Below are 18,789 nucleotides of genomic sequence, written 5' to 3' on the forward strand. Positions count from 1 at the left end.
CTCCCCTGCTCCCTCCCTAAACGGGTGTCATCATTTATGGACAGCCACTTACCTAAAAAATATTTTAAACACTTTCCCGGAAGCTTTTATTTAAATTTTATGTTATGATTTTCTACACTGTATCAATATTATTGCTTTACATACAGTAATAATATCTAGCACACTAGTGAAACTGTCTTCACTGATTCTTACAAATAATTAAATGATACATATAATTCTCACAATGTGTGCTGTGCTTATAGTTACGTTTACTTAGATTTTTCTCAGTATAAATCAATTAACATGTGATTTAAAATTCCAACATCAATGAAGGCTATTTTGTATTTACAGACATTATTTAGGTAACTAAAATAACAATATGCATTACACAACTGGTGAAGCTAGTTAAATTATTTTTAAGATAACAGAAAGATGCCATTTTAATTTACAAACCATTGTTCATGAAAAAATACAAGCATGTATCAATAATAAACATATCCAAAAATACTGAAAATTACTTCAATGTAAATATACACAAGTCAATTATAGCATGGACATTCCATTTAAAGCCTAGGGGTGAACACGAATGAATAAATATTTTTAATCATGGCTGATTCTAACATTTAACAACAAAAAAAGAATCGCTATATACACATCTGTTGTTCTGTATCCCTGTAGTTATGATATCACAAAACACAAGCTAACACTGTAACACAAACAGCCATCACTACCAACAGTCAAAACATTGTCATGGACAGAATCTAAAATTTGTTTTTTAATTAATTTCTTTTGGTCACAAAAAATTAAACCCACCATGAAACTCGTTTAGCAGAAATAAAGTTGTGAGAGTAGAAAACAAGCAACAAGTACACAAGCGATGGGAGTTGAAATTTTCCTGGCTAATAACATTAACATCCATAGGGTTGCGTATGGCAGGTGTGACTGTAACAGATTTAAATACAGTTTGTAAACATTGTGCTGGCAGCCAGTAATATAAATAATTGGATCACACACAAATATTACTAAACTGGTTCAATGAAGTACTTATTAATTCCATTTTTTTTTTTTGATATTTTTCTTTTTAGAAATCAATAGATGCTGCTTTTTCTCTCCTACTGTTAATGTAAGTGTAAGATAGTGAGTCACACCTGACCAACTGTTGTGTCCATGATAAAAAAAAAACTACTGTCAATGACTGTTTTAAGTGGATCTCAGACATACATATAAGAACTAGAATCACATGACATCAAATTCCTTTTGTTGAATGACCATTTAGAGTGGGAGCTTGATCATACACGTAAGAGAACAAGTATGGGCAGCTTTATTTACCACATACTGCAGACTTACGGCTTTCTGATGAAGGGCTATTATGTAGCAACTACATCTACTGCTTTCTGATGAAGGACTATCATCTAGCAACTACATCTATATAGTGGATCCTTGCTGCAACAAAGAATCTCAAGTCTGCAACTACCTAATCCCCCCCCCCCCCCCCATTGATTATCCAGGACTATTATTTGTAATTACAAATATTAATGGGACTTTAAAAAAATCAATTTTATTAAAATCATTTGTATAACTTTTCTTGATAAATTATATGAAATGTATTTCTTTTTCATGACATTTTGTAGTAATGAAAAGTAAATATGCTTCATAATTTCTATAAGTTTTTAGTTTCAAGTTACAACAGAAAACATTTCAATAAGGACTAGTCATAAAAATTAATATATGTTTAAAGCTACAAACAACAGGGATAAAAAAAAACGTATGAGAAAAAAAAACAGTAATGAAAACAAAACAGCTGACTTTTGGATAAATATCTTTTTGAATAACAAACATTCTTAACCACATGAATGGCTAGACATACATGACAACAGTCAACCAGTTGTACCATTCTATAGTCTTTCAAATATATGGCGGAAAAAGTGTACATAGAATAATATCAAAAACACAGAGGGTCATCATCCATTGTTGTTGATTATGTATAGGCACAGAGGTTAACTACACTAATATTGTTGCTTATTGTTGTTTTTTGTGACCATTCCAAACCACCCAGGCTATTAGCTAGTTTTAAATCAATAGCAGTTAATTAAGATCTTAAGAAATCATTGACTAATAGAGGAAGCTAAATAAACATTGTCAAACTGATTTTTTATTAGTAATTAATTTTTTCTAAATAGGCCATAAAATTTTCATTTTCAGGAAAAAGATAATTTTGTAACAATTTTTCAAAAAGTTTATAATCTCATTTTAGAATATTAAGCACCAAAATATGTCACTATAAAGTGGATTAAAAAGGATATTTTTTTAAAATGTCAATTTAAGTAAGATTACAACAATGTGTGTCTGTAATAATAAAAAAAACTGAACATGTTACTATAAGAAATAAACAATATTTTTTACAATATCTAAACCTTGTCTTTTGTTGTTTTTTTTTTCCTGAGACAATCATCTTGCAACAAACAACATGATGCATTGGATAAAAAGTCTAAACACAGAGAATGTAGGACATCTTGTTACATATCATTTTTTAACAAATGTTAGTAGCCTTACAAGTTAATTTAAACAAATATACTGCCAAAACCACGGAGGGTAAATTAATACTTCTGTTTAATTAAAATTTTGTATTGTTTTTTTTTCTCCTCAAATAAATAAAATAACACAGTATTATATTCTGAGAAAGGTTGTGCACTCCATAAAGAAGGCTCATACTTCTGCAACAGGATGCAGAAGCATCAAAAGATATGCCGATGTATTATATATATATATATATATTTGATTCTCTTTAAACTATATTCATATATACAAAAAAAAACAGCTATTTTTACAAACCTCTACACAACTTACAAGATATTACGGTGCAACTCTACATCAGTTAAGTGAATACTTTGATTAAATTTAATTATTAGCATAATATACAGATATTGAAGCTGCACAATAACATTTTCAATATTTATTTCATTCATGAAGTCAATTTCAACTTTTAAATGATTGACATAAAAACCTCAGTGAACAACTGACTGAGCCAGAGCCTAACACCAGTGGAGAACTGACTGAGCCAGAGCCTAACACCAGTGAACAACTGACTGAGCCAGAGCCTAACACCAGTGAACAACTGACTGAGCCAGAGCCTAACACCAGTGAACAACTGACTGAGCCAGAGCCTAACACCAGTGAACAACTGACTGAGCCAGAGCATAACACCTGTGAGCAGGTACAGCTGACAAGAATTTATTACACAGATTTTTAACATAACTCATCTGGTCGGCTATTTCACTTTCAGATCATATCATAACATTGGTCAGAAAAATATGCAAGGCTCCTGCTTAAATAACACATGGCTTCCCCAGAACCAGGCTTTTTTAACTCCAATTTTTTCTTTATTTTTCTAGAATTATATAGTTTTGCTTAAAATCTCTTCAAACTCTTACCATCATTAAACTTCATCAATCCAATTTCATGAAGCTCTTAATACGGAAATGTTTAGTAGAACAATTCTTTAAAGCTTTGTTGTGAAAATTTAATAAAAGTGAAATTAGAACAGTCTGATTCTGGGGAAACGACATATAGAATAGTTCCACACAACTGTTTTCTTTTTACTAGTACTCAATTCAGATTTTTTATCTATGGCAAATGTAGATTTTTGACAACAAAATAAAAAGCCTTTAGGAAGGTGACTAGGAAGCAAGTAGATTTCTACTTCACTAAGATAAATGATTTAAAAAATGTATAAGCAGAACCACAGAGTCTGACTAAAAATATCCTCACTCCACAGTTCAGGTAGTTAGCAGCAGCATTGTATAAACATCAACATTACACTGGAGAGTTAAATAACTTAAAGCAGGTGAAAATTACAACAAAAAGCTTTTAGCATTCCATAACTTACAAGATATAACATAATATACTTGTTCAATTATATTGGGCTTTTTCACTATGAATTTCCCATTTGAATTATTACAACTTAACTTTAAGAAACAGTAGAATAAATTTTTGTATTTCTTAATATTATAAAAGTATTTAATTTAGCATTTTAAAAGTGAGTTTTTTAAGTAGAAAACAAGATTTAAAATAAACTAAAATCCGTAAAAAAAATTTTAAAAGATTATACTACCGACAAGAGATTGTTAAATTTTTTAATTGATTATCTAATTTAATTTCCTATTAAGAGATCATAAATAACTTTATGACCTATTATAAATATTATGTTAAAAAAATAGAATTGAAACATTTGAACTATATGGCTATGATGAATACATACATGTACCGACTAAGTAATTTATCCTTAGAGGAAATGAAAAAAAAGAGGACTAAGATCAGCAACAAAATTTTAAAGAAAGCTAAGATCATAAGCAGAAATAAATATACAAAAAGGTTACAGTTAAAGTAGTGACTTGGCAAATACAACAACAAAAATTGAAGCTCACAATCTTGAAGTAATGAAGATCTTAACTAGTTTTGTTCAACAATAACAATGAAAATAAATGTGACATGTTGAATACATGCTTGCATTTGAAATGGTGTACAATCAACTTGAAAATAAAAAGATTTCTGCACAAAGGCAAATATTTACACATGGGATGATTTAAAAGAAAGAAAGAAAGAAAAAGAAATGTACAAAACAATAAACGACATTAAACAAAGCCAATTACTATTTGTAACTGACTGTTAAAAACTTAAAACCACTTTACAAGATTAAAAGCCTATCAAAATCCAGTATCTCATATTAGCCAATGGAAGACAAAACACTGTATAGAATGTTTAAATAGTGCTCCACAAAACTGGATATCTTAACATTTCTTAAGGCAAATATAGCTTGACTCAAATTTCATTAAGCACAACTAGGACTTGGTGTCATTAATAGTAATCTGCCATTCAAGGCACATCAAGTTATGACAGACTTACAAAAATGAGTATATTTACATATAAACAAAAAACATTCATACCTCACTAGATACATCAGCCGCAAACCTGCAGTAAGTAGTTTAAAAAACTAGAGTTTAAGACTTTCAAAGATTAAAACATCTTAAATAATGTGTAGATATTTATAAAAAAAAACAATCTCATTTAACCTTTATAACTGCATTACATTTTATCAGTTTATTTTCTCACTTTGAAATCTGTGAAATGAAGTATAACACTTATGACATATGATAACTTGTTTTAATTTACAAACTAGAGCAGGCAGTTATTTATCCATTAAGTTTTAACCAATAACCATCCATGTCTAACTACTGGGATAAAACTTGAGTCAAATTAAAAACAAAACTGTTAATAGATGTGCCCATTTATGTAATAATTCACAGATGGAAATTAAGGAAAATAAAAGTCAATGATAAGGCTGCCTAAAATATTATCAATGAAATGTTAATTTTTTTTCAATGTTGAGTTGTATTTTTTCAAACTTAAAAAATATATATCAAAGAGTTACAGGTTGGTTTCTAAAAGGGTAAATGTAAATTTAATGTAAATTTCAATCACAAGGACAACTACTTTAATAGGAATTCATTTCAAACATTACAGACGTGAGTTGTGCAATGTCTTTTATCCAGTTCAAGGTCCACATGTCTACTTCCCAAAACAAACAACACCACATGAAAAATAAAGAGAGATATATTTAGCTGGGGTCATACCTGTGTGATCTCACAGTCCTCCCACTCATTTTCAGACTCTGTGTCGGACAAGTCATCCTGAATCTCACTGTCACTGCACCCCAGGGACATGGCCTCTGTGCTGCCTGTTATAGAAGCTGTTTCTGGATCCTGATCCACTGTAAATATTGGCCTGGCGCCACCATCTGCTGGGTGCAGCATCATATATTTGTCTTGCAGCGAATGGTCACTGGTGCTGTGTTTGTTTTTGATGTGCGAAGGAAGCGGAGGAGTCTGGGGCGATGTGATGGGGGACGCGGAGGACGTCCATCTACTGGATGAGTTGAATGGATGCAGCAGGTTGGGCTGTGTGGCGGTGTGGGTTGGTCCAGTCTTACAATACTTGTCTGTGTTCAACATGTCATCTGCACTTTTACTTCTCTCTAAGTTGCTGTTCTCTTGCATGGCTTCAAAGAGTACTTTCACCTAAAAATTAACAGTATGCATTCACATTGAAACATTCGTTTCTACTAAACACAAACTATCTCTAAGCTGACATCAAAACGCCTTACTTATCTTTTAACAATAAATGTTCAACCATTGATATTACAAAATTATAAACTTTGAAACTAAGAAACTCATTGAGTGATTTAAGATTTTTTTTTTTAAATTAAATTCTAACAAAAAGAATATTAATATTAAAAAAAAAAGCTATTTATTCAGTCATAATAAAAAAAAGTATTTCTTACCTTAAAATTAGGACTAAACAATTTATGTGATTTATCTTTGTTAGCCCGATCAAGTTCAGACTTTGGCAAGGTGAGAGATAAATATTCAGCAGGCTCTTCACCTGAACCATTGCTGACACTACCATTCTGCTGCACTCTCTCACGATCAGTCACAAAAAATGTGTTGAACCAGAAGTGGAACATTTTTTCCTACAACAAAAACTTTGGCTTAGATCAGACCACAATAAAGAATATAATTATATGTATACTACCTACAAACAGTCTGATTACAGCGGTAAGGCATGCTGGCAAACATATGGGTTTTTGACTGAACCATAAATATGTAAACCATATGCGTTGAACAACCAACATATTTTCTTGACCAACTAACTAAAGATCCTATAAAGTATACAGGGGTAAGAAATGTCAGCCAGTTGAGCTGGAATAAAACTTAACTGTGAATATATTACATATGTTTGAGGCCACCTGTGATGAAGCAATGTTAGATAAGGGTCAAAAAGGTAGAAAAGGAGAAAAGGTAGAAGCTAAGAATTAGCTTAGGTCAGCTAGACATTGGTCAAACAGACCATTACAGTGATATATAACTATGTATATGTGTGTGTGTGTATGTATATATATATACATATATATATATATATATATACATATATATATATATATATATACATATATATATATATATACATATATATATACATACATATATATATACATATATATATATATACATACATATATATATACATATATATATATATATATATATATATATATATATATATATATATATATATATATATATATATATATATATATATATATATATATATATATATATATATATATATATATATATATATATATATATATATATATATATATACACACACATAACATCTCTACCCTTCCCTCACCACACTATCCAAAAGGGAGAAAAAATGTATCTAAAAGATGAGCCAAACCAGAGTTAGACTAAATTAAAAAACCATGAGAAATTTAAAGAAGTCTAAAAAAAAATATTGAAAACCACTTACTCGTTTGTTAATTTTTGACTTATTAAAAAATTCTATTTTGATGTCACCGCATATGGGGACAGAATGACTTGAGTGCATCACAGGCATGAGGAAACTTTTTTGCTCCCTTTTAACACCATCAAATACTGGGGATGTGTAGACCTTCACCTTGAGCTGGGACACCTCATAGAATGGCACTGGTCATGGGAAAAAAAAATCAGTTAACCTCAAGAATCAGAAAATCCTATACAATCAATCACCAGTTGAAAAAGTGCTTATAAAAGTAAAGTAAGTTTCCCTTTCAAACCTGACGGGCTAAGGGGCAAGTGAAGTAGAGTTCACTTGTTTCTGTGACCTCGGCATATGAAGAGATAGTGTGGTAAGCACTATGCCTAGCCGCCTTTACTTTCCCTAACATGAGTTAGGTACCCATCAGAGTTGGGTGGACTCAGGGATGGTCTACGGACTTGAACCTGGATTCAAGCTCGAGACTTACGGGTTAGCAGTCCAGCTCTCTACCGCTAGAAAAAGTGCTTATACTTATATTGATATCATCTGTTGAATAAACTGATACTCACTGCATGAGCCACTGTTGAACATAGGGATGGTCTCAAATTTTACCCCCTTCAGTAATAAGCTGACCTGTCTGTAGGACACACCTGGCTTAAGTAGTTCAGCATAGTACAATACATAACGTCGCTGACTAGGAATGGTCACGCCCTTGAGAAAAAATAAATATTATTAAACTATGTTATAAGCTTATCACACCTGCGAAGAATAACACCTTGTAACTGAGCAATGCTCTAGCAGACATTTACCTTCTCATCCCTTGTTCTTGTAGCACCGTAATGTCTTAATGCAGCATCAGGATCTCTAAACCGCTGTCTATGCAACATATAGGCACAAATCATGACACCTGTTCTACCCTGATGAAGAAAAAGTATGAATTTATTTGATAAGGGACTCCAAAAGAATAGTTAGAGAACCATTAAAAAATGTAAACTTGCAAAAATATGCCTACTTATCTCTTAGTTGTCAACCAAAAGTGATAGCTTTATTTTAAATGGGTTATTAATATTACAAGATATTTTTTTACCACCTTGTTTTGATGGATATTGAGAAAAGAAAAAATTATGAGGGACTTAAACTTGTGATAAGCTCTTCAATTACACAGTACACAGATCTAAGACAAATGTATTTTCAAATCTATCATCCATTTATCAATCTTTAGAAACTGTAATAATAATAAAAATGTGACAATGCTCAGTAAGAATTTTTTTTCTCCAGCTGTTTAATATAATGAGTTCATGAATCACTGTGATCAAGGAAAGAAAAACTTGACAATTGGATCAAATAAGGAAGAGGGAGGGCCACTTCAAGTGGTATCAAGTATACTGAACAAAAGTCATCGGAAAAGTAGGTAACAGAATCTAGGCCATGAGCAATGAGGATGTAGAATTGGATGCATCTGCTTATGCCATCTAGTGACATTTAGCACTAAAGTCTTGTAGTACAACCTCCAAGTGATAGACCACAAACTACATGTTTATATCCTGGTCAAGCAGGGACAAAAATTCTAATCTGGAATAAGTCTGAAGCTAATCCTTATATAATACAAAATGGGACGTTTACGTCTTTTTTACCACATATAACATATCACAATATAATATACCAGATCCAGGAATAAATTTACACTCCCCTCCCCAATACACACATATGCCAATGTGTATTTTTAAATAAAAAGGGATTGCATCATTTTAGAGAAAAATGGATTGTTGCATCAAAGCAAACATTTGTAAAGACCTTTACTGTGTTGAAAAGAAAGGAAGATTATATAAACCAGTTGTGTTAACGTATGCATCCAACCTATCTAACCAGCTACATTTTTGCAACAAAAAGAAACAAGAAAATAAGGTCCAAAAACACTGACCCTCTACCACATCTAACCTATATAAAACAAATCTTTATTTTTAAATAATAAGCTAAACAAGCAGGGATTTTTTTTCCAGAGATTTGGCTCAGGGGTGGGGCAAGTATATTTTTTTCAACTTAAATGTAATATTTTTTCTATTTAGTCCAACCCCCAGAGTAATGCCAGAAAGAAACACAGTACCCATTTGTATGATCCATTAAGGGGTGGTATAGAGTAATGTTTTATAACAATTCTCAGTTAAAATTGCTAGAATTTGCAATGCAAGTTACCATAACAAATTTATTTACTGTGATATAAACCACTACATTAGTCACAAGAACCGGTTAATAAAGAAGAAAGTAATGTAGTAACTGCTACGTAATGCCTCAGTTTAAAGATACAACTTTATAGTGCTACTACAGAAATTTTGTATGAAGAAAATGGCTAATTATTTTTCATTAATAATAAACATTACCTTTCCTGCCTTACAATGTATAGCTGCAACATTATCAGTATGCAAAGATAACCACTTGTCTAGATCCTCACAAAAGGGTTTGATTAGCTCTAGTCTAGGTGGGTTGTGGTCATCAAACGGGTAATAGGCAACACGGTTATGAAATCTAATTGGATCATAACTCCTCTCCGAACACCTAAAATGAAAAAATTTAAAAGATGCAATTGTGTAAAGTTAGTACAATTATTTAATAATAAAATAATAGTCAGGATATTTTTAGAAAAAATATTTTAAGCGCCTCTTTTATAAATAATTTTTAAAAACTTTTTTCATTTAAAACTATCATAAACTAAAATGATGAGTTGGTCAAATGCATATATGCGGAAAACTGACTTTTACAGCAAATGCAAAAACTATGATTCCTAAACAAGTGATTAATACAGAAGGCAATATATGAACATTGTTGAACACTGTTACCTGAAAGCAACAGTAAAAAAATAATGTTTTAAAAAGTACTTACAAATTATACACTTTGTAGTGATCTTTGTGTTTGGACTCTAAAAACCTGGAGGAAGAGAAGAAACAGCCACAGGCTTAAGAATAGTGAAATAATATTATTTACTACAGCATTCACATAAAAACAGTAGTGTCAATCATTTGCTACTTGGGTGTGTGACTGTGTGGCCAATTAACTTTCTGGTTTCATGGAATAGTTTATTGTTATTGAACCAGCATATTTTACTGCTATCATAGTGATTGAATGAAAGTCCATTAAATTACTTACTTTCACCTCTGAGCGTCTCAAAGTAACAAAATATTATACCTGATGACATCATCCATGTTATTCCTGTAGTACCCTTCAAGTTTCTCTGCAGGGAAACCCATTGCAATGATGTTGGGGGTAATATCTGAATAGCGTTAAGTCAAGCATTCAATATGTTGATTCGTAATTAAGGTTTCATTGTAATATCCAAAACTGAAAATCAACTGTTACAAGATCTTTATGATTACAGTTGTAGAATTTTTATAAAGTAGAATTAAATTCTCTGATGTACCAGCAGAAAATTAAGTTGGTGGAAAAAATAATTTTTGCCGTTTCATGATGCATTTAAATTTTAATAGAAATTTAAAAAAAAGGATACAAGTAAGGTCCAAGTCAAAACCATCTTCTTTGAGGCGCCTTTTATTGCGACTTACTAAGCCTTTTAATCTGTTTGCCATTCTTGTGTAAACTTTAATTAGAAAAACTAACAAAAAAAAAAGATGGGCAAAAATATTATGTTCCTATTGACTGCATAGTGACCCAGCTACACCATGTTTGAAGCAGATCTTGAGCTTTGCTTTAGATGATATCTGAAAAAAAAAAGTTTTTTTTAAAGTTAAACTTTATAATTAAAGTGTAAATATATAATCAAGAATTCAAATAATTTAAAAAAAAGCATTCTACTAAGGTATATTAGGTATTTTTAAAAAGTGGCTTATTTTCTATATCTAAAATTACTCATCTTTAGTTTAGTATTCTTTAATTAGTAGGTCTACTTGTTATTTAGGTCTAACTAGGCCTACTTACTTGATGAACTTTACCTACACTTAATATGAGACTAGCTAGGATTAAGCCCAAACTGTTGGCCTCAGTGCTAACTGTTAGTTCTATTAACACACACATCACTGACTAACTAAATCTAGATCTAGATCTAACTCACACAACTGAAGTTTCTGAGCAGTCCTTAGATCTATATTCTATATCTAGATCTGGGCTCGAGGCCCTAACTACACTCGGCCCTACAGTTATTTTTTTTTTTAAAGTTACAGTCAATATTCAATATTGAGTTAATCACACAGTTTATTAGATGCAGTCACACACTTCACACTAGTTCACACAGTGATATGGTCTAGCTCTAGACTACTCTAGAGATTTTATTTTAAAATTACAATATTAAGTAGTTAAGTAAGTAGAGTAGGCCTAGGTCTAACAATCTAAATTGAAATTCTAAATCTCTGATTTTCTAGATCTCTAGGTCTTAGATCTAGATCTAGAACTAGATCTAGATCTGAGTCAATATAATAATAATAATATATTATTATTATTATTCTTTTATTCTTTTCTTCTAGCTGTTCTAAATTCTAAATCACTAGTTTAAGTCCTGGCCTAGGCATTAACATTAGCACATTAAATTGAACACAAGCTTATAAAATATTTTATTAATACCAGTTTTATTCAACAATTATTGTCAACGTCGAATGTGCTTCTTTCTTTTTTTAATTTTATTGATCATTAATTTTACTTAGGCCTACTTAAAATGCTTTTAACAGAACCAAAGGAAATAGAGGACTAGCTCAGCACGATTATCTTCCTTGAACAATGTAGAATGTAGATAGAACTAGATCTACCACTGAAAATAAGTAGATCTCTACACCCAATGGTGAAAAATAATCGTCTCGTAGACTTAATAATGATTTTATGTTTTAACCTATTCAATATGTGGGTTTTAATTGTAAACTGTGTAAAGTAAAAAAAATCACAAATGTGTTTTTACCTGTAACACAAGAAAGTCTATTTCACGAATCTTTCATTCGAATGAATATGTGCATGTATCAATGCGCATTAGTTGTCATTCCTGCTTATACCACAACACACTTCCGGTAGCCTCCTATGAGGAACTCAAGCCTATATAGGTCACTACTTGGCTGACCTAGTGACCGCATATTACCCCTGCCTTGTTCTGCTTAGGTTTTTTTCATGTCATGATAACCTTTAGCTGAGTAATTTTGAGCAGATATTGACTTTAAAATTAAAAGGAAGAATATTGGTTATATAGCTTTATCTAGATCTATATATTTTGAAAACAGCCACAAGTTGCAAAATATTTTTTAAAAAGCAAGTTTAGTGTGTTTTATATTTTTATAAAGTTAGGCCTACTGTGTAGCATAGCGTGTAGAATGTAGATCTAGAATCTAAGGGTCTAACTAAGCCTACTAGATCTAGATCTAGATCTTAAGAATCTAGATCTATACTTTTATAAATATAAGGATCAGAAAGTAGAAACATTAGAGTTTTAAAGATTTAAACCCTTACCCACTCTATTTACAAGATTTTAAAAATACAATATTAATTAACACATGGAGAATCTAGATCTAGGCATAATTTTTAAAAATAATTTTTGAGAGGACCGAATAATCATGTTTACCAGCGCGATTGAATTTGAAGTAGAAATCTAGATCAAGATCTACACTCTACACATAAGGTGATGCAATACAACAATTTACCAGGTCAAGTGCCAGCTAAACTAAAAAACAGCAACAAATTATGTTTTGTTTAACTAGCACTATTATATTGTGTTTGTTTATTTTATGTGAGTTTTTGACTGCGTAGGCTGGCGTGTGTTCTGAAACCCGACGGGCTAAGAAAATAGCACTGTGTTAAAAAGAAAAAAAAGTGCAACCGCAAACCCGGATTGCTCGTTTATGACCTTAAAAGCCCCCGGCGTGTACTCATGACAATGGACAGGAACCGATTAACCTTAACTAAAGCAAAATAAACATGGTGTATGGCATCCGGCGAAAAAGGGCACAACAACGAAAAGTAGAATTTATAGAACAATTTCGAGCACTGCTTAATATTTTTATTATTTTAGAATTTGTTTTCTTTTCTTTGTTGTCAATAAATTTCAGATGCGGTTAATTTTTACGTAGATCTATATCTAGATCTATTTACATCCGCGGGAGGTTGGACGTTGGGCGCAGGTCTTGAGTTGGAGTGGGGGGGGGGGGGGGGGGGGGGTAATCGCCAAAGCGGTATTAAAAAACAACTAATAAAACTCATTTAAATTAAGCTGTATTGGATGTAGCAACAAATATGTATTGAGCACGCTTAACTGATAATTAATTCCGGGCGTCGGAAAGGTTGGCTACGCCGCTGCTTGTGTATTGTCCACCCCCCCCCCCCCTCCCACCCCTCTTTTCCACAACCATCGGGATCTGGATCTTTTAATTAAACATGACATCAAGCACTTACAACTAAAATAATAAAGTTTAGTTCAGCCATCCACTGAAGATGTGTCAGTTGATAGCGTCTTTGTGAAGTGTGTTGTAGGATACGGGAAAATTACACACGAAAATATTATCCTGGTATTTACCGCACACAATGTCAGGCAATCTCCGGGATAAATAGTTTAAGCGAGTGATGGTGATCCGGAGAGTTTAGCTCAGTGTTTCTTCCAGACTTTTTTCTCCGGGGGGGGGGGGGAAGGGGGGGAGCATTTGATATTTACATATTTACGGGGGGGGGGCCGGACAACACTTTCTGGGGGGGGGGGGGGGGGCGGACATTGATAAAAGTATATGCTTTCTATATAAATTCCATTTCGTTCGAGGGGGCGGCAGACTTAGACTTTCTTCGGGGGGGGGGGGGGGGGGGGGCTCGAAGAAACTGGTTTAGCTGTGCTGTTGTCTCATTTAAAAGTATGCTTATACAAGTTTTAGTAATTCCGAGCGATTTTTTTAAAAATGAGATTTTAAAAAAAACTTTAGTTTAGGTATACTAAATTATTTACTGCTTTTAAACAATCATGAAAAAGACTGAATTATTAAAGTGCTTCTGGTTTAATTACGCTTATAAATTATCCCTAGTAATTTAAAATGTAACGCTTCGGATGAAATTAATTTTCAAAAAATTTATTACCTGGTTGTATTTGTTTATTTATTTTATCCTACTACGAATTTTTTTTAGTGCTCATGTTCTGAATCTTTTCTCCAGCACATAATTTTTTTTCGGTGAATTCAACTCTGGATAGACATCTCAGCATCAGAGAGCCCTTTCTTCCAACAAGATTCGCGAGACACAATGGGGCGTGTGTTTCTCGTAGTGGGGAAGACTTTTTTTTTTTCTGTAGGAGTTGCAGGGGGAAGCACATGAAAACATACGCTGCTCGTAACTCGTAAGTGCTAGATATAGATCTAGTAGAAAACCCGAAACGTTTCAGCGCATTCAAACTGATTAGTACTACAGAATACATTTAAATGAGACGGAGGCGAATAATTAACATACATTTCTAATGAACCCAGTGATTATTTTAAAAAAATAAACCGTGTCACCCACCCAACTGCCAGGAATCTGTAAAAATAGTATTTCCCGTTATAAAAAGTGTACGGGTGTAAACCACTAAGTTGCCCGGGACAGGGTACCAAATATGTTGCCGGGAAAGGGTTATATAGGCCCTTTTTGCCTACAGGGTCGTCCACAAACGATGTCCTGCTATTTTAACGTTTTCACTCACCCCCTTTTTTACACATCGACACACCTACCTCGCAGGGGTGAGGGGGCGTAATTTTGTGACGGTGTGTGATGAGTTGGAAGGGGGGGGGGGGTTGTTCAGATGGTGTGACTTCACACTTTTGCATTATAAAAAAGCAATGTTAGAACATTCTTTTATAACTGCGAATAACGGCTACAATTAGTTACTAACATTTTTTAAGGCTAAAGTTGGACGCCACACTTTCTGCCCCCTCCTCCCCAATTCCTTCTTCTCGTCACAAAAGCTCGACTTGTCCCCCTCTAGTGTGACGTCGTTTATGGACGACCCCTGTACCACTTTGCTTTTGCTAAAGGCGTACCTGAACTGTGATTTGTATACTAGGTCTATATGCAGTGGCGTAGCGAGGTCGGGTGTCACCCGGCGCGGCACTTAATGGTGTCACCACCAGAGGCTTAGCGACCCTTCCCGGGGACAAACTTTCGATTTACACCCCCCCCCCTCAAGTTGTTCTCTATATATTTTGCTATTTTTTGCCTTGGTGTCACCCCCCCCCCTAAATGGTGTCACCCGGTGCGGTCCGCACCCCCCGCCTCTGTCTATATGTGCTTGTGGTTGAGTGTGTGGTTAAGCCGCTGAATGGTCCTTTTTTTTCGACGTTAATATAAAAAAAAATTGTTTCTCCACTTTTCAAAACATCAAACGTTTCCAATCTATTAAGAATATATATAAAAAAAATCATTAGTTATCACTGAATACTGCGCACTAAAATAAAATAAAAACTAAACAAAAGTAAGCGTGGAATTTTATTTCAAGATATACGATAATCATACGACCGTATCAGGGCTTTAAAGTTGAACATGTAGGGGGGGGGGGTGAAGGGTGGTCGCGTGCGGACCATACACCCAACACACTAAATTACCAAATAGCTTCACCAAAAAAAAAAACAAAAAAAAAAACAGTCCATTAGAGGACCAGAGTTGACATAGTTCACTGGGCTCCTGGAGGCAGAGGATGAAATCATCAACAGTACAACGGGTCACCTGGATGTAGGCCTTAATTTTCATTTCGTGTTGAGTATTACGACAGCGATGATTTACCTCCCCACCCCCTACCCCATTACCTTGGAGCCAGGAACATTCATGCCCGTGGCGTCAACAATTCACCCCCTCACCCCTTTTTTCCCCCACTTACCTCTAATTATATAACCTGGTGGTGACACTAATAAACGCACGTTCTAATTTTGGTAGTCGGCCTTGCTATGCTAGGTTGGTACATTATATAGCACGGGTGACATTCATAATATTTTACCGTTGAACTGGGCCTTTAGTGAAAGCCATTTGGCTATGTTATACTACGGGGGTAAGTGGTAGCATACACTCCGTAGGGTACTTTATGCTACTGTGGTAAGAGGTGACCTACAGTAAGTTCAACAAGCCGAAGTAGTTGGCGACCTATACAGTACATTGGGTACATTATGCTACTGGGATAAGCGGTGGTATACGTAACATATGGTGCTAACTTATTCTAACCTATTGAAGTTAGTGGTGACCTACGCCATAGGGTACTTTATGCTGCTGTGGTAAGCGGTGACCTACAGTACATAGGGTACTTTATGCTGCTGTGGTAAGCGGTGACCTACAGTACATAGGGTACTTTATGCTGCTGTGGTAAGCGGTGAACTACAGTAAGTTCAACTAGCCAGTTGAAGTAAGTGATGACCTACAGTACATTGGGTACCTTATGCTACTGTGGTAGGCGGTGATATAGAATACAAATGTACGCTATACTAACATATACTAGCCTATTGAAGTAAGAGTGACCTACTCTATATGTTACACTATGCTAATGTGGTAAGCAGTGACCTACAGTACATATGGTACGCTATGCTACTGGAGCAAGTGGTGACCTACTTGCTATACGAAAATAATTCAAACAAAATCAAATGAGGGCTACGTTACATTAAGTAGGAGCTCGGAACAACAACAAAAAACTATTCATCAGCACTGCACTAAAAATAGTAGCTTATAAAAGCGCGATCAAACATGCAGGATAATCAAGTTGTTGAGAAGTTACAGTCTAGATGCGAGTGATGCTAGGTGTTTGATGAAACTATACCGTATCCTATATCCAAAAGATCAACACGAGGACTAAGGGGTAGATCAAATTATTCGTGTGTAGAAGGCGCCAAGGAGGGGTGGGGTAGGATCTTAAAGATAACATCTAAACCCGTCGAGCCAAGTTTTTGTCTGCAATCAAAAGAATGGGGGAGGGGGGTGGGTGGGGGAGGGGGGTAGAAATAGGTGTACCAGTATTTGAAGCTATTGCGCCAGGAGAAAAAAAATTGGAACGACATCAGTTTGAATTTTCATGAATATTATTACTATAAGGTTTAGGTTATAAAGGTTGGTAAACACGGTTACATGCCATTACATAGTACTTATATTTGAAGTGCTTTCGGTGATAATGTTATGGTTATGTTAGAACTAAATTGATATCTAAATGGGGATTAAGAAAACGGTGATGTCTTTGTGTTGTAGAATGGTTATGATAGAATGAAACTGGCATTTAAATGGGGATTAAAATTAACAGTGATTTCTTTCTGTCGTAGAATGGTTACGTAACAGTTACGTTAGAATGAAACTGGCATTTAAACGGGGATTAAAATTAACGGTGATTTCTTTGTGTTGTGGAATGGTTACGTTAGCATTAAACTGGCATTTAAATGGGGATTAAGATAAACGCGGTGATGTCTTTGTGTCGTAGGATAATCGCACCGAACGGCTGTCAGTTGGTAGGGTGTCGCGTGCCCCTGTATCAGAGAGAACACATCAGTCAGAAGATGAACTGTCACACAAGCATTGTTTCTTCCAGACTTTTTTCTCGGGGGGGGGGGGGGGGGTGGCGGTAGAATTTTTTTTTTTGGGGGGGGGGGGGGGCGGACACTGTTAAATGTATATATTTTCTATATAATTTCCAGTTTTAATTTACACAAATAAATTGATCTACGCGGATTTAAATTAGCAAAAAGTGTAAGTTGATTTTCAGTGGTTTATGGATCTAATGATTACTATTGGGAGAGTTCGAACAAAGAATCGCTGCAATAGAAGTGGGTAAGTGGCGGGCGGTGGGATTTCCCACTGGGGCCAGCTAGGTAATGAAATAGTTTTTAAAAACTTTTACAACCGCACCATGGGTTCCGAACTCACAACTGACGTGATAGATATCATCACCACTCGGACACAAAATTACATATCAATTTTACAATTCAGAACTTTGAGACTCTTCTAGACCCACTGAGTACTTGGACTGATAAAAATTGAGTTTCAAGAGTTTACCACAAACCCACTCACAGATATCCGGACATTGTGACCTAAGTTTGAAACAAAGAAAACAAAAGGTGTGACCTTTTGAGGTGAAGATCACTGAGAAATTTTCTTTTTCAATGCACACTGACCGAATTGTTAGAGCAACCAACAGACGTCGTGTCTTTTGGTCCAGTCTTGATCTGCCCACCATACTCTATTCTCACTCTTCAATATATAACAGCAATACATGCAATACAGATAGGACGACGAGGATAGTCGGAGCACATCGTATGCTAACCCCAAAGTCTCGAGTTCGGATCCCGGGTTCGAATCCGTAGGACATCCCTTAGTTCATCTAGTACGAGAAACGATAAAACTGGGCATCGTGCTGAACACACTATCCCTTATTAGGCCGAGGTCACAGAAACAGGTGAACTCTACTTCATCTACCATATGGATCGCCGGGTTCAAAAAGGGTAACTTTACTCTAAGCTCTTCGACAAACGCTCAAAATCACTCGGGCATAGCTAAAAC

At 34.4% G+C, this 18,789-nt stretch overlaps 1 protein-coding gene across 3 annotated transcripts; it reads right to left on the reverse strand.

The window, feature by feature from the left end:
• Window positions 1-1,468: 1,468 nt before the first annotated feature.
• On the reverse strand, window positions 1,469-12,413 carry LOC131951874 (phosphatidylinositol 3,4,5-trisphosphate 3-phosphatase and dual-specificity protein phosphatase PTEN). 3 transcript variants are annotated; one of them, XM_059314282.1, is made up of 11 exons: window positions 12,233-12,413; window positions 10,838-11,048; window positions 10,519-10,603; window positions 10,216-10,260; window positions 9,717-9,891; window positions 8,148-8,255; window positions 7,908-8,049; window positions 7,351-7,526; window positions 6,317-6,505; window positions 5,610-6,053; window positions 1,469-4,947 (listed from the first exon to the last, which is right to left on the reverse strand). In XM_059314282.1, the coding sequence occupies exons 2-11, from the start codon at window positions 10,914-10,916 to the stop codon at window positions 4,936-4,938; spliced, it is 1,455 nt and encodes a 484-aa protein (XP_059170265.1). In that variant the 5' UTR covers window positions 10,917-11,048; window positions 12,233-12,413; the 3' UTR covers window positions 1,469-4,935. The 3 variants fall into 3 exon arrangements, with proteins under 3 accessions (XP_059170265.1, XP_059170264.1, XP_059170266.1); XM_059314281.1 differs by having other exon boundaries at window positions 1,469-5,096; XM_059314283.1 differs by lacking the exon at window positions 12,233-12,413 and adding an exon at window positions 11,991-12,075 and having other exon boundaries at window positions 1,469-5,096.
• Between the last annotated feature and the right edge of the window lie 6,376 nt (window positions 12,414-18,789).

Source organism: Physella acuta, unplaced genomic scaffold (assembly GCF_028476545.2).
Source record: "Physella acuta isolate Inbredline_101_S28 unplaced genomic scaffold, ASM2847654v3 ptg000834l, whole genome shotgun sequence".
Classification (NCBI taxonomy): domain Eukaryota; kingdom Metazoa; phylum Mollusca; class Gastropoda; family Physidae; genus Physella; species Physella acuta.